The following is a 14,773-nucleotide window of genomic DNA, read 5'->3' as shown; positions in this document are numbered from 1 at the left end:
TTTTGCTGAAGGGTAGCACTCTACCATTTTGAGCCAAAGCTCCACTTCCCAGGCTATTTTTCTTTACTTGTGCCTTCTTTTATTGTTTTCTTCATCATATTTTTACGAAAGTGTATCTTTTATTAATGTTGCTATTTTCTTAGTCCCATTTCATAATTATTTCTCTGGCATCTTGAGCTTGATTACTTTAAAACTAATGTAGTCTGGTCCTGAATATTTTTCTGGACATAGTTTGCTTCCAGCCCACCAAGGTTTGAAGTGCAGTACTTCAGTCATCATTTCGTCTTCAGTATTGTGCAATTTCTATTTGGTTACCTCTTTAACCTATGAGTTGCTTATTAGTAATTCTGGATGTTTGGATTTCAGTTTCTAGGCATAAGGATTTGTGAACTTATGACATTCGCATATCAATGTGTTGTGGTCAATGGGTGTGCTTTTGTACAGTAACCAATTTTTTCCCCCCGTGGTGCTTGACTTTGAATTCATGGACTCATATGTGGACAAGTCAAGCACTATATAGTATCCATTTTAGAGGAATGTATTGAAATTCCATTTCTGGCTACTGAATATAAATCATGTATACATGCATAATGTATATCATGTATATATGCATATCGTGTATATAATGCCCCTGTGTGTATTTACATGATAGGTGGTATTTTTGGGTCTATGATCCACCTATGAGAGAAAACATGTGCTTTTTCTCTTTCTGAACCAGGCTTACTTTGCTTAGTATGATATATGCTTACATATACCATCAAGTTGACTCAGATATACTGTATGTGAAAACTCCATGGAGTAAACCCATTGAACAATTAAGTTTAACAAGTATGTGTCAGAAAGCTGAAACAAAGTTTAAAGGGTAGGGTACTAGTGGAGAGGGGTTGGTGAATAGAAAAAGGAACAGGGGACATATACAATCAAAGTATTAAATGTAGCTGGATGCTGATGGCTCATGCCTAATCCAACCTAATCAGGAGGCTGAGATCTGAGGATTGCAATTGAAAGCCAACCTGGGTAGAAAAGTCCGTGAGATTCTGATCTCCAATAAACTACTTGGACAAAGCTGGAAGTGTCAGTATGGGTCAAGTGATAAGAGTGCTAGCCTTGAGCACAAAGAGGCTCTGGGACAGTGCCTAGGCCCTGAATTCAAGCCCCAGGACCAGCAAAAACAGACAAAAACCCAAAACTAAATGTACATGTTACAAAGGAAGTAGGAAATGTGAAATTAATCTGAGGGCGGGAAGAATGATGGAATAGGTGACTGATCAATAAACATTGGACCTTTAAATGGATATAAGATTGTAACCTCCCCTTTGCAGCTACTTCAAGTTGAAAAAAATGTATTTAAAGGGGTTATTATGTCTTTCCATAGTTTCTTTTGGTTTGTCTCTCCTGGAGTTGGAACTGAGAGCCTTGTACTTGCTAAACTGGTGCTCTGTACCATGTGACCTCCCGCCTTCCAGCCCTCCACAGTTTCTCTTGGGTGTATACTTCTCTGTTATCACTATTAGACCATGTTTGTTAAATTCAGATCTTCTCTCTGAATGTTACTTTTCTAAAGCACTTTAATTCTTATAAAACCTCAGCTATTATTCTATCCTTTTAAGTCTGTCTTTTATCCCCCTGGATAATTTCTTAGACATATAGAACTTCTGTATGCAGCTTCCACATGCTAGTTTTATTTCAGTAGTAGCCAATCTATCTCTTGCATTTTAAATTTCATGAATTATATATTTTACTATTCTTGGGTGCTAAATTTCTTCTTCATAATAGATATTCTTAATTAGATTTCTGAGCATGTTATTTTAATATCTTGTTTTGACTGTTCTATTAACTCTGATTTATTGTGTATTTTGGTTCTTGTTCATCATATTGTCTTTCCTCAGATTCTAGATTGTACTGAGTTGACCTATTTTAGCATGGCATTAAAAAATCATTTGTACTGATTTGGTTCATGAGAGGAAGAATTTAACTTTAATCAGTCCTAAGGATATCGCTGAACTCAGGATTGCCCCTACCTTTTTATTTTGAAATTCTTTCTTAAAGGTATTTATGGCCAGTCCAATAGAAAAGCCCAGTAACTTGATCTGCCTTACAGAATGTGCTTTTCACATGGGATTACTTGGGCATTTTTAAGGGGTTTTCTTATATTTAGCCATTAAATGCTGTCAGACAGAGAAGAGAAATATCATAGTGGCTGTATTATCTAGATGTGTGTAAGTATTCTGTGATGTTCCCACAATGAGGAATTCACCTAATCACACACCTCTCAGAATGTATACCCCTTGGTAAGTGATGCATGATTATGCCTGAGTTAAGAGGAAGCACCTATAAAACAAGCTATTGAATATGACTAGGAACAAAAATCAGTTAAATGCACAGTTTTAAAGTTTTCTATGTATCTAACATTAAAATCAAAGAAGAAAGACTGAAAAAAATAAAGGCCACTCTCAGAAGTTTAGCAATTAAGTAGGATTAAAGGATGTTTGCTGAGTTTCAGGGATTTGTTCTTAGAACTACGGAACTTGGAGCAAAGTGATACCGGTAAGTTATAAGTTAGCTAAAACAAGAGTAGTAGATAAGTCCATAGGGTTTGGTCCTGTTAAAAAGTACTGGTTTAATGATGTTAAGAAAAAAGCCCACAATGCTTGATAAGAAGTGTACTCATTATCTTGCCCATGTAATTGCAACCCCTCTGTACAGTATTTTCACAATAAAAATAATAAAAGAAAAAAAGAAAAAAGCCCAAAATATTCCACTCCTTCTCCTATAAGAGAAATTACTTAGAATTCCTCATATACAGTATTTCCTTATATACTTATTTTTTAAAAAGTACCAGCTATATTCATTTTAAAATACACTAAAGTTTTATGTCTAGTGTGCATCAGGTCTATGGCATTTAATCAAGTTTTACTATTTCATGTAATCAAGTTTTACTATTTCATGTAATTCCTAACAATTATTGCAGCTTTACTTTTGAGGCTATTTTTAAAATTCATAACTAAAAAAGCAGTCCAGAGTCAGAACCCCATTCAGTATGATGAAAATGATGCTTCCTTCAGAAATCAGTAAAGCAGGAAGTGAAAGCATTCATGCTTGAGTCTGTTTCATTCCAGAGGACTTTAACAATTTGAACAGGTCTGGGAGACAAGTACAGAATGATGACTGCGAAAACCAGTGGGAGGCAGTGTTTAACAGTGGGATTAGACAGATGTGCCTTTAGCTGTGAGCTTCTGGGCTTGCTCAGAAGGCTCCTCTGGATTCTTTAATGGCGTGTAGTTACTGGAAATGTCATAATTTTTTTAGCAAGGGATCCCTGTCTTTTCGCATCAGATACCATTAATTAACTGTAAGTCTACCTAGGTCCTAGGAAGATTCCATCATTGTACCTGTTTTCTCAAATGTGAAGTTAATCTCCCAAGTTAATCTTCCATTCTGAGTACCAAGGAAAAAGCCGAATTAGCTGTATTTTACAGTCTACATATTTCTACTTTTTTTTGTTGGTCGTGGGGCTTGAACTCTGGGTCTGGGCGCTTTCCCTACGCTCTTCAGCTCAAGGTGAGCGCTCTACCACTTGAGCCACAGCACCACTTCCAGGTTTTTTCTCTAGTGGTTTATTGGAGATAAGTCTCACAGTTTCCTGCCTGAGCTGGCTTTGAACCTCGATCCTCAGATCTCAGCCTCCTGAGTAGCTAGGATTACAGGCGTGAGCCACCAGTGCCCGGTATTTCTACATTTCTTATAGAGTATTTTAGTAATCTCTGCTCTTTTATCTCCAGACCAAACAATATAATTATTGACTTTTTCCTATTTGAGCTATGTAAATCAATATTTACTCTATTAGAAATTAAAAAATGAGATCGCATTACAAGAACACATAAGCAGCCGGGTGCCAGTGGCCCACAAAACAAAAGAACATGTATGCATACATTCTGCCGGTCCTGTGTATAATGATTTCATCACATGCCAAATAACTCTGGAAAACTCTACACTCCTGAGAGTAGACATCTTATGTAAACAGTCTGACTTTCTGGATCTCTGAAAGAGCTTGGGAGATGCTACCTTTTCCCTTTGGGGGCCTCAGATTGCACTTTGATTTTCACTGAAACTAGCCTAGTTAGACAGGAAACTTATTCATTCTTTGAGCAAAGAAGATGATTTGTATGAAAGTGCACTAGCCTTTAGCAAAACAAAAACAAAACAACAACAACAAAAAACCCTCAGGGACAGAGCATAGGCCCCTGAGTTCAAGCCCCAGGATGGCACAAACACAAGGTATTCTTGTTGGTTTTATGTTTATGCATCTCCACACTTGTTAAAGATGTATTCTAATCAGGTTCACCCTCTCTATCACATTGTCTCCACTCTTCTAAGAAATAGTGCCTCCAGCAGGTTTCCCTGTTCCATCTTCATAGCTGCAAATAATCTATTTTGCACAGAACAAATTATACAGGAAAAATAACTGACAGAAAGCCATGCTTTCTGGGAACAGTTCCTATAGAGTGTATATTCTTCCCAGTGTGGGACAATGATAAGCAGGAAGGACATTCATCTGATGTGTATGTTAATGTGCTGCTAAGGATGTATTTGCTAATGATTGTAATTAGCATATGTGGGAAGAGTCGCAAAAAGGTGATTTTTGCACTGTGCAAATGAAAGGCTATTCAGAGGGAATAGAATTTTCGGGGCAAGATGGTCTGCAGGTAGTGTTTTAGTGGAGGATTGGGTTAGTAGCTGGAAAAAGAAAGCAGACTGTCAAAGATTTAGTAAAGAATATTTAGAGAATGGATACTAGCCACAAGGTTTGATGGCCAGTCAGATGTGAAGGTAATGGAAACTGGAAAAAGCTGCTGTGTTTCTGTTTGAGCTGCTAAGTGGATGGAGTGACAGAGGAGAGGAGGAGAGGAGGAGTGTGGTGGTAGGCGGTGGAATTGGAGACCTCTGTAGACCCTAAGAAGGGATATGTAGTGGTACCAAAAACAGATCAAGCTGGAAAGGTAACTGGTCTGTTTTAACACATTTACATTTGCTCTTGAATAATGTAAATATGGAATTGATGTCTCCCCCACAGGAAAATAATATCAATCATGGCTTTTATCAGCCCATTTATATGACATTAGCATACTGACAGGCTTAGCATTTATTTATGTTTGATTAATCTTGTGAACCAAATAGTAACATCCATGTCTTAACTGCTGTTAGTTCTCTCCATCTTTCACTAACAAAAACTTAAGATGAGCTACAAATTCTAATTTCAGGACAAAGTTCCATCTTAACAGAAACTAGTCAAAGATGAGGCAGCAACACTAGAATGTATCCTGAATTGGTAGGAACTAGTAAACGCTGGAGGAATTTGAAAGGCTAATCCAGATTAGCCAGGAACAACCAAGAAATAACCTGATACTTATGCCAATGTGCTAGAAAATTTCAGACTGATAGCAACTGCCTAATGTAAACACTGTTGTTACATTTCTAAGGATTGTTCTTAGTGTATTATCTAATCATTATTAGATTATTATTATCTAAAGCATTATTAGATAATGCTTTCCTAATTATCCATTTTACTATTAGGCCAACATTTTGAAATATTTACTATTTCTTAGGATAGACCACCAAAGTCTTTGGAAGCCGCCAGCAATATGGTTGAGTAAATGAAAATTCAAGCAGAAGGATACTATGTACTGAGATAAAGGTTCTGACCTAGGGTGAAGTCTTTCTGCACTTCATGATACAGCACTACCTCAAAGTCTTAAGCTTTCCTTTCTATTTTATCAGTATCTTATGCTAGTAAAAGAATTGGTAATTTGATTAACAATAAAGGAGTCACTGACCCAAGGGGCTACTTTAGACCAAAAACAGAAATGGTGATGGCTTGAGATCTATGCCAACCTGGGCAGAAAAATTAATGAGGCTCCATCTTCAATTAACCAGCAAAATTAACTCAAATGGTAAAGTGAGTTTTGAGTGAAAAAGCTAAGCAAGAGTACGAGGCCTGGGTCTGGGAATGTGGCTTAGCAGTAGAGTGTTTGCCTAGCATGCATGAAGCCCTGGGTTCCATCTCTCAGCACCACATAAACAGAAAAGGCCAGAAGTAGTGCTGTGGCTCAAGTGGTAGAGTGCTAGCCTTGAGCTTCTTTTGCTCAGGGACAGTGCCCAGGACTTGAGTGGGGGGGTGGGAGGGAGGAAGAATGGGAGGCCCTCCCTATGTGTAAACTGTTAGTACTGGCACAGAAGAACTCCACGGTACCTAATGTAAAGAGTTAACCAAATTATTACATTATAAGCTGAACACATGCATAGCTATTTTGTAAGCTAAGACATAGTTCGTTCTTTTTTCCTAGAATACAAACTGTAGGAAAACCTGGAACTTTGGCACAGTTTGACCCTATTAAAATGTAAATGGAAGCACAAAACTTGGCATAAGTACACATTAGAAATAACATGGAGTTGTCATAAGCTGAAAGAGAGGACGTTTTCCATTTTGTCTTCCATAGCTATTCAGTAAGAACATTGTTTAAATTTTATAATGAAGAAGTAAATACATACTCATCATGAACAATGGTGGGGCCATCCCGTGTTAAGGCCTCTTCCTTGATGACATTGATCAGTTCAAAGGTACTGCTTATGGGAGCATCTGGGTTAGGCCATTTGGGGCACTGAAAGTGTCGAACTTCTAGGACATAGTCATCCTGTAAGTAACATAACAGGAGTCACATTGATTATCTGTCCTCTATTTCATAGGTCTAATCAAAGGACTAGAAAGTGTTCCTCAGCTAGCATATATTGTAGAATTCTGAATAACGTCAGGTTAACACAAGTGCAGGTGTTGAGAAGAAAAATGCAAAGATCTGCCTGCCATAGAATATGAACAGGCTGTGTGAGTTAAACAGTAGAAGCTCATTTTGTTCAGCCCCCAAATTCAACTGTAAAACAGTTGGGTATTGGTGGCTCATGTGTATAATCTCGCTATTTAGGAGGCCGACATCTGGAGCATTGAGGTTCAAGGCCAGTTCAGGAAGAAATGTTCACTAGTCTCCATCTCCAGCAACAAAGCAAGTCTGGGAGCATGGCTCCAGTGGTAAAGGCAGCCTAGCAAGCTAAGGAAGAGGGTACTAGGCTATTATCACTTAAACCACTTACATAAGAAGGCCTCTCTCACACTTCAGAAAAGAAGGTAGTCTACTCCCATTTCCTTCAAGGAGAGCAAGAAATATGTTTCCCTCTTTTTTTCTTTTTCCCTCCATCCTGTTATACTAGAAGCAAGTGATAATATACTAAATATTGGTTAGTTAAAAAAAAAACCCAACTTACTATTATCTCTGCAACACATTTTGCAAGACTCACATTTCTGATGGCAAAACCCCCCAAAAACTGAGCTTTATTATATTGTTTTTAAAATTAGGTCAACAGACCTATTTGTATGCATGTCCAATCAGAGGAACTGTTACATTTCATTTAGCCAGCTGGAAAGGGCAAATATTTGAAGGAAGAAAAAAGGGAAAGGTACATATTTTAAATTAGGTCTTACTCAAACACCTGGGTCTGTCTTGAGGGTGGCAAATTACTTCATTATTACTTAAAAGGATCATCCAGGGCCTACATCTGGCTATTACAGGGGACCTGGGGTTTAGGTTACCTGTGTAGCTTCAAGGATAAAGTCATGGATGATAATTTGTTCTTCATTAGAGAGGCACAGTCTGTCTTTGCTGATAAGAGTGACAGTAAAGGCCTCACAGTTCATGGATTCTTCTCGGCTTGGCCAGTACACAAACTCATCTTCTGCCTTTGGGAATCAATGAGAAAAAAATTTTTTTTGCTGTACTACTCAACATTTATTTTTGAATTTTCTTGCAGAGTAAATCCTTGCCTTTTCCCACACCTCTCAAGTCATCTTATAAGCTGAATTCACAGTACTGTATTTTCATCTAGTCTTGATGGTTATTGTACTTTTATCTCAAAATGCATCCTGATAATAACCATTTCCTAGCACCTCTCACCTATTACTGTAACAACTCAAAACACCCCCTCCATAGGGGATGTATTTTTCCCAGATGACAAGTGTTCTGAATCATAATTGGCACAGCAAGAACAGAGATTGGATCTAGGTCAATTAATTTTATTATTTCACAGTTGCTTAAGCAACTAAAACATGCTAATTGTTATTTCCTATGGGTAATATCAGTAACAAATACACACGTGAATAGCTTTTTAAACAGCTTCATAAACATTATCTGTTAATTTTTACATTATTAAGATAAAGGGCATTTTACAGAAAAATTTTATGTATAAAGTACAAAGTACAATGTTACATAATGCAGAGATAATAAGGTTATTTTAGCCAAGCAAATGAACATATGCATCATTTTAAACTTTTTTTGTGGCAAGAGAAATTAAAACAGCATAAATCCCAAGTGTGGTACAGTTTTATCACCTAGATTCCTTGTGTTGGGTCTGAGCTCTCTAGACTGGTCATTTGTCAGACCTGCTGCTTCATATCCTTTGATCTGTAACTCCCTATTTCTGCCCCAACCCTAAACTACTGTTTTGTTCTCTGTATATGAGAATTTTTTTTTGGGGGGGGGGTCCAGTCATAGGGCCTGAACTCTGGGCCTGGGCGCTGTCCCTCAGCTCTTCAGCTCAAGGCTAGCGCTACCACAGCACCACTTCCGGGTTTTTTCTTTTAGCTTATGTGGTGCTGGGGAATTGAACCCAGGGCCTCATGCATGCAAGGCAAGCACTCTACCACTGAGCCACCTTCCCAGCCCCTAGAATTTTTTTTAATGGGTAAGATCATGCAATATTTTCTTTTAGGTCAGACTTGTAAAGTCACATGGTATAAAGGTCTTTTTTTTTTGCTGGAAAGTATACCAATGTGCATATTCATCGTGATTTCTTTATCTGGTTGTCGACTGACAGTTGTTTCCAGGTTCTACTGTGCAGAATTCATAGGAATGAAGATTATCTTTACAAGGTAGCAATTTCCTTTTCTTTGGTTATATGCTTAGAAGAGATTGCTGAATTTATATGGTGGCTCTATTTTTCATTTCTTTAAAGACTTCCATACCGGTTTTTGATAACGTGCCATTCCACACACTCATCAACAGTATGAAAGCATTCAGTTGTTTCTGACCTGCCTTTCCTTGATGATGGAAAACACTGAGGACTACTCTATGACTTGCTGGTGGGTCTTTGAACTGGGATTACTCATTTTTCTACTGTCAACGTGTACAAGCTCTTTATACATTTTGAGTGTTAGGACAAAGGATAAAACCCCTTGTTTAGAGACTAACATATATACTCAGAGATCTTCATAAATTCGCTAAAATCACACTGAGAATAATAGTAAGGACAGAACACCTTGGAAAGAAGTTGTGCAAATAAATAAGCATGTTGGCTTTATGTACAAGGCATTCTTTAAAACTGTCAGTGATAGATTTCAAAAGGGGAGAACATAGTCTTTCAGCTCTAATATTCAGGCTTGGTACTTCTCGAGAACTGTTTCACAGGTTAGAGGTTGTGTAAAACGTGATTGATAGTACGCCCCTCCCCACCTTTCTAATTAGCTCAAATGACAAGCTAGTTTGCACATAGTATGAGGATTTCTATGGACATTTTCAGGAAAATCCTAGATACTATCATTGACTTTAGAAATAATTCTGAGTAATGTTCAAAACAAAGAAGGCTTTGTTTAATCTTACATTGTTGAATTAGAAATGAGCCAACAAGTCCAATAAGACTTATCACCCTTTCAAGTTTCAATAGTTTATTGCCAAGTACATTTTTATTTTTAAAGCTCAGCATAAGGGGAAACAGATTAGCAATTGGGTTTAGTCTATACAGAAGTCTGTAACTGTTTTAACAGGGCATCAGAACTATGCCCAGGTTAGCATAGGATTAGGATCACATGTGATCCTAGATAAATTAGTATTTCTGTGGCTTAAATTTCGATGTTTGAAAGTGGGAATTAAACTATGTACCTCAGAAAATATATGGATAGTAAATTAGATACTAAAGAGATTTTAATTACAGTAGAAAAAACACAGAAAAAAGTTTAAATACAGAAACTGTGATCAGGAATCATTCATTGTGGAAGAAAATGAAATACTGCTTTTTAATTCAGAAGGCATTCTGTGGTTGTTTGCTGACAAATATACTTCCAGATGAAAGGTTATCTAGACTGTGATGAGAATGTTTCCTGAGTTAGGACCATGCTTTTAGGCTACTTAGAAAATTATATATAGTAGTAAAAGACTAGAGCAAATCTAGGTATTACCCATTTTAGGAAAAAAACTGCAAGGATTCAAAGAGTGAGTACTGCAGCTGCGAGAGCAGACAGACACGAGTATAGACTATTACCACCAGAAACCTCAGAGACTCTTGTATGGTTATTCCTGTTCTATCCCGTATCTGTAGAATGTGTATCCCATTACTGGGTCCAGGCACCCTGTAACCTGTCTTACAAATGAGTCTAGGCAGATGCTTTACCATGATTGTCCTTGGTGGATTGACAATACCAAATACTGACTCAATACTCCCAACAAATGAATGTTTGAAAAACCTGAAATGCCTCCCATTTCCACATGCCAAGCAGAACGGACCCCTGTTGCCAGCTAATTTGAAAATTTACACTCCAGCTTTGAGCTTAAGATTCTCAAATTTGTTGCCATTCCATCATACAGAAGCAGCCTTGGTATTCTGAAGCTGGAGCAAAAATGAGACAAAGTGAAGAAGTTCCTACTGACTGGGCACACAGTCAAAGGCATGTCATCCAGACTATGGGTTCAATCACATGCTGTTCCTTCTTGATTAAAAAACTCATTAATCTGACACTCAAGGAGCCAGATCCTCATTGTTTTTGTTTTTATCTTGTGGGCTCACATGTCCACATATTAACTTTTCAAAACTGAGTGAATTCAGAATTTATTAATTCATGAAGTCTAAATTTGCTCACTGCTCTTCTAAATACTTTTGAGACTTTAATAGAATAAAAAAGGAGGGGAAGAGAAATATCTATTAAAGCAAGGAAGGGGCAAAGATATAATGGCTTGGTCAAAGCCTTAAGAGCGACCTACAGGTTGGGCCCCAAACTGCCCTTCCTAATTACTCCCCTGCAATGGCTCTTACTATAGAATGTGATAAAATAACAACACACTTTTAGTACAAGAGATGACAAGCATGGAATTTGGAGACTGATAACTCAGGTTTAAGTCCTGGCTCCAATTATTGGTCTATGCTCCTGGACATAAGTTAGTCGGCTCAGTTTTCTCATCTATTACATAAAATTCTAACTACCTCTTGGCCACAAACTGTTCTGAGAATATGTAGAGAGGAAGAACACTGACACATTTTGTAGATGTTGTAAGTCTATCACAAAAAAGGGGGAAAGGGGAAGTGGCGCTGTAGCTCAAGTGGTAGAGCGCTCGCCTTGAGCTGAAGAGCTGAGGGACAGCGCGCAGGCCCAGAGTTCAAGCCCCACAGCCGACCAAAAAAAAAAAAGGGGGGGGGGGGAAGGGGCACACCGGTGGCTTACACCTGTAATCCTAGCTACTCAGGAGGCTGAGATCTGAGGATCATGGTTCAAAGCCAGCCTGAGCAAGAAACTCCGTGAGACTCTTATCTCCAAGAGACCACTAGAAAACTGAAAGTGGCACTGTGGCTCAAGCGGTAGAAAGCTAGCCTTGAGCTGGAGAGCACAGGAACAGCCCCCAAGCCCAGAGTTTTAAGTCCCATGACTGACCAAAACAAACAAAACTATCACAAGTGACCTAGAGCAGGCAAGAAGTCAGTCTACAAATTAGGATTTTTTTTGTTGTTGAGGTTATTTAAGGGATCGTTCTTGAAGCATTCTAGCACCTAGCCACACAGGGTAATATCAGAGAATTAAGGATAATAGTATGAGTCTATGAAGTGACTCTACAGTCCTGAGTTCCCTCCCTTGCACAGACACAATAGTATTACTGTCCTGTATATCTGGAGCCTTAGGGGCTTGTTAAAATCTAGCAGATGTGCTTTACTTACCAAGCTCTGGTTGTCTGGCAGCATGACGATGATCTGTGCATTATGATCCCAAATCATTCGCCAGAAATCTTTCGTAGTATGTGGCAGAGGATGCTGGGTTATAATAAATTCATTGCTCCTGTAATAGCCCTTCAGTTAGAAAGAGAGAAACATTAGTGATTATAAGCTTTTTGTTCTAACTTGGTGGTAGCAGAATAGATTCATGAAACCAGACAAGCATTGCTTTGGTGACTTTAAAATATTCAGGAAAGGCATTTAGTACATTTGGCTAATTTTTAGAGGTATTTCTTAACATTATGCAAACAATTTTCTCTCCACATGCAATTCACTTCAAGTTACCCCTGCTGTTTTTACTTAGTAATTTCAACATTTATTCAAATGTTAGATGGGTAAAAGTAACAAAAAAAATAATTCCTTAAGAAGCATTTTGCTTTATGTAGGCATTTTTGTACTCCTACTGTTCGGGTATCTTTTGTTACAAATTCTAAGATATAGAAATCTCTAATTTTTTTGGTATTTTACACATTGAGAAATTATAAAAAAAAAAAAAGAGAGAGAGAGAGAGAGAGAAATATCCACAGAGGTGGTATCTGTGCTTTAACACCCTTCAGTTTAATTGACTTAATTTATGATTAATTGTTGACTCTCACCATGATATAAGAAGCATTAATGTAATCTGTTCCTTTCATTCCAGGCAATGGTGCAAGACCCACTCGAGCACGCTCAGCTATCACATGGAAAAATCAGTAACACAGCATTAGTCTTATGATACAGTAAACAACAGCTCCTCCTGAGAATAACATATTCTTCTTCGTGGGAGTAACATATTTCTCTGTCTCTTCTGAAATTTACTTACATGGCTCAGCAAAGGGAGAGGAAGAATTTAAACACAATTTTGGTGTACAGATCCAGTAGACCTCTAAGGTATATCTTATATAAACATGTCAGATGGTATGTGATAACTTTTTACTTTAGTTTATAGTCCTAGAGTTCCTTAGCTTTTGTCCCTGCAAACTTATAAATGTCTTTGCCCCATGAAGGGCTGTTCTCAGAGAAAAATCTCTCTGATGATTACTCATATCTGTGTCTGCAGTATACATACAAAGCTTCCTGATTTAATGCAAGCATAACTCCCAATCAATTTTGTCTGGATCTCAATATCCAGGATAATTGAATGCTGCAGCTCTAGTTGTACAGATTAATCTAGGATTTGATAAGTGGTAAGAGCTTTATTACTATCATCATAAAATGAAAGATGGCAGAAGTAATCAAATTCTATATATATTTTTCTGATCCTGGGGTTTGAACTCAAGGCCTGGACACTGTCCCTGAACTTCTTTGTGTTCAAGGCCAGCCCTCTACCACGTGAGACACAGTGCCACTTCTGACTTTTTCTGAGTAGTTTATTGGAGATAAATCTCATGGACTTTAGTGCCTGGGCTGGCTTCGAATCGTGATCCTTATATCTCAGCCTTCTGAGTACAGGATTACAGGGGTGAGCCACTGGTGCCCAGCTTGAATTCTTATATTTCAAGGGGAACCTAAACTAGATTTCTTGTCAGATATATGGACTAACTCCAAAAGTCTGCCTATCATTCACCTACCCAAGAGAAATAATTGACAGGAGGGTTTGAGATGGGGGCAGGGGTGAGAATGATGAAAGAGGTAATAGCTATCGAGATGCATTGTACTTATAAACTGGTATGTTGTATGGTAACCCCTTGGAATAACGACTTAAAGATAATTTTTTTTAAACCCTCTAACCCAAGTCAAACTGATTTTAAGGTCTTACATGGCACAACTGAAGAGTTTCTGTTCTTTTCTTTGTTGCATTCTTTCTGAGCACTGAAGCACTCCACATATTTTGCATTACATTGAGTGACCAGCTAAAAGAAAAGTAATGTTTTAGTCTTCATTCAAGGGTATAATTCATATACCTGCTTGATCACTTAGAAAAATACCAATAATCAGATTACTAAAAAGGACATTTTTTTGTGACTCAGAATACTCTCAATGCTTCAATATAGTGGAACCCTGTCTCATTTCTGGAACCTGAGTACTATGTGGACTTCTGTAAACATGATATCACTACTGTTTTGATTTTTGTCCTTAGTGACACACAAAACTTAAGTAACTCATCAAGAGCTAATTACATTGCTTGTAGATGAAGAATTTAGTAGGTTCTTAGTACGTGTCTGTTGAAATAAGAATTTTTAAAGGTCATTATAAATAGCCCAGTAGGGTGGTCATTTTTCTTATTTTGTTCCTTGGCAATCATTTGGTCAATCTGCTTTCCTAAGTGTATATGGGGAAGGAGGGGTGGCTATTTACAAGCAACATATGGGAAGTCTTCTTTTCCCAGTGTGTGAACTGCTGCCATTGGGTTCTAGAGGCAAGTGTCATCTCCAAGTGTCTGACTGACTTTTCCCCCTTCTTCTATTTGAGTTCTAAAATGAATAATGACTGTACAAAAGCCAGATACCTGGTTTTCAGAAGAATATACACTGGATTGTTTGATGAATTAAGAAAATATGTTTAGAACCAGAAGAGTTTCAGATTCTTTGGGATTTTGAAATATTTGATTACATATGAGGTGTCTTGGGATGGGAATCAAGTCTAAACATAATAAATTTGTTTCATATTCACATAGCCTGAAGGTAATAATTCTAGTGCTTGAAATGAAGTTTCACAGTGTGGAGTTTTGTGGCATCATACTGCCACTCAACAAAATTTGGAAAAGAATGAGATGAGT

The 14,773-nt window shown here is 37.8% G+C and overlaps 1 protein-coding gene and 1 long non-coding RNA gene across 4 annotated transcripts in view; one reads left to right on the top strand and one right to left on the bottom strand.

Annotated features, from left to right (window-relative positions):
* Window positions 1-14,773, bottom strand: part of Ptprg (protein tyrosine phosphatase receptor type G) — a 693,584-nt gene that overhangs the window by 10,011 nt on the left and 668,800 nt on the right. For all 3 annotated transcript variants that reach the window (XM_070018858.1, XM_070018857.1, XM_070018856.1), the window contains 5 exons: window positions 13,814-13,907; window positions 12,672-12,748; window positions 12,022-12,150; window positions 7,640-7,786; window positions 6,550-6,692 (listed from right to left, as the gene is read on the bottom strand). In XM_070018858.1, the coding sequence (XP_069874959.1) occupies window positions 6,550-6,692; window positions 7,640-7,786; window positions 12,022-12,150; window positions 12,672-12,748; window positions 13,814-13,907 (590 nt within the window). The remainder of the gene's footprint in view (window positions 1-6,549; window positions 6,693-7,639; window positions 7,787-12,021; window positions 12,151-12,671; window positions 12,749-13,813; window positions 13,908-14,773) is intronic.
* LOC138824721 (uncharacterized) overlaps window positions 1-14,773 on the top strand; it is a 48,930-nt gene that overhangs the window by 24,376 nt on the left and 9,781 nt on the right. Inside the window, exons 2-3 of the long non-coding RNA XR_011371158.1 lie at window positions 9,058-9,184; window positions 12,716-12,945. This is a non-coding gene — a long non-coding RNA (uncharacterized lncRNA). The remainder of the gene's footprint in view (window positions 1-9,057; window positions 9,185-12,715; window positions 12,946-14,773) is intronic.

This window comes from Dipodomys merriami, unplaced genomic scaffold (genome assembly GCF_024711535.1).
Source record: "Dipodomys merriami isolate MVZ:Mamm:240054 unplaced genomic scaffold, mDipMer1.0.p SCAF_13, whole genome shotgun sequence".
NCBI classification, from domain to species: domain Eukaryota; kingdom Metazoa; phylum Chordata; class Mammalia; order Rodentia; family Heteromyidae; genus Dipodomys; species Dipodomys merriami.
The sequence above is the reverse complement of the archived record's forward strand: the minus strand, read 5'-3'. Positions and strand labels throughout refer to the sequence as shown.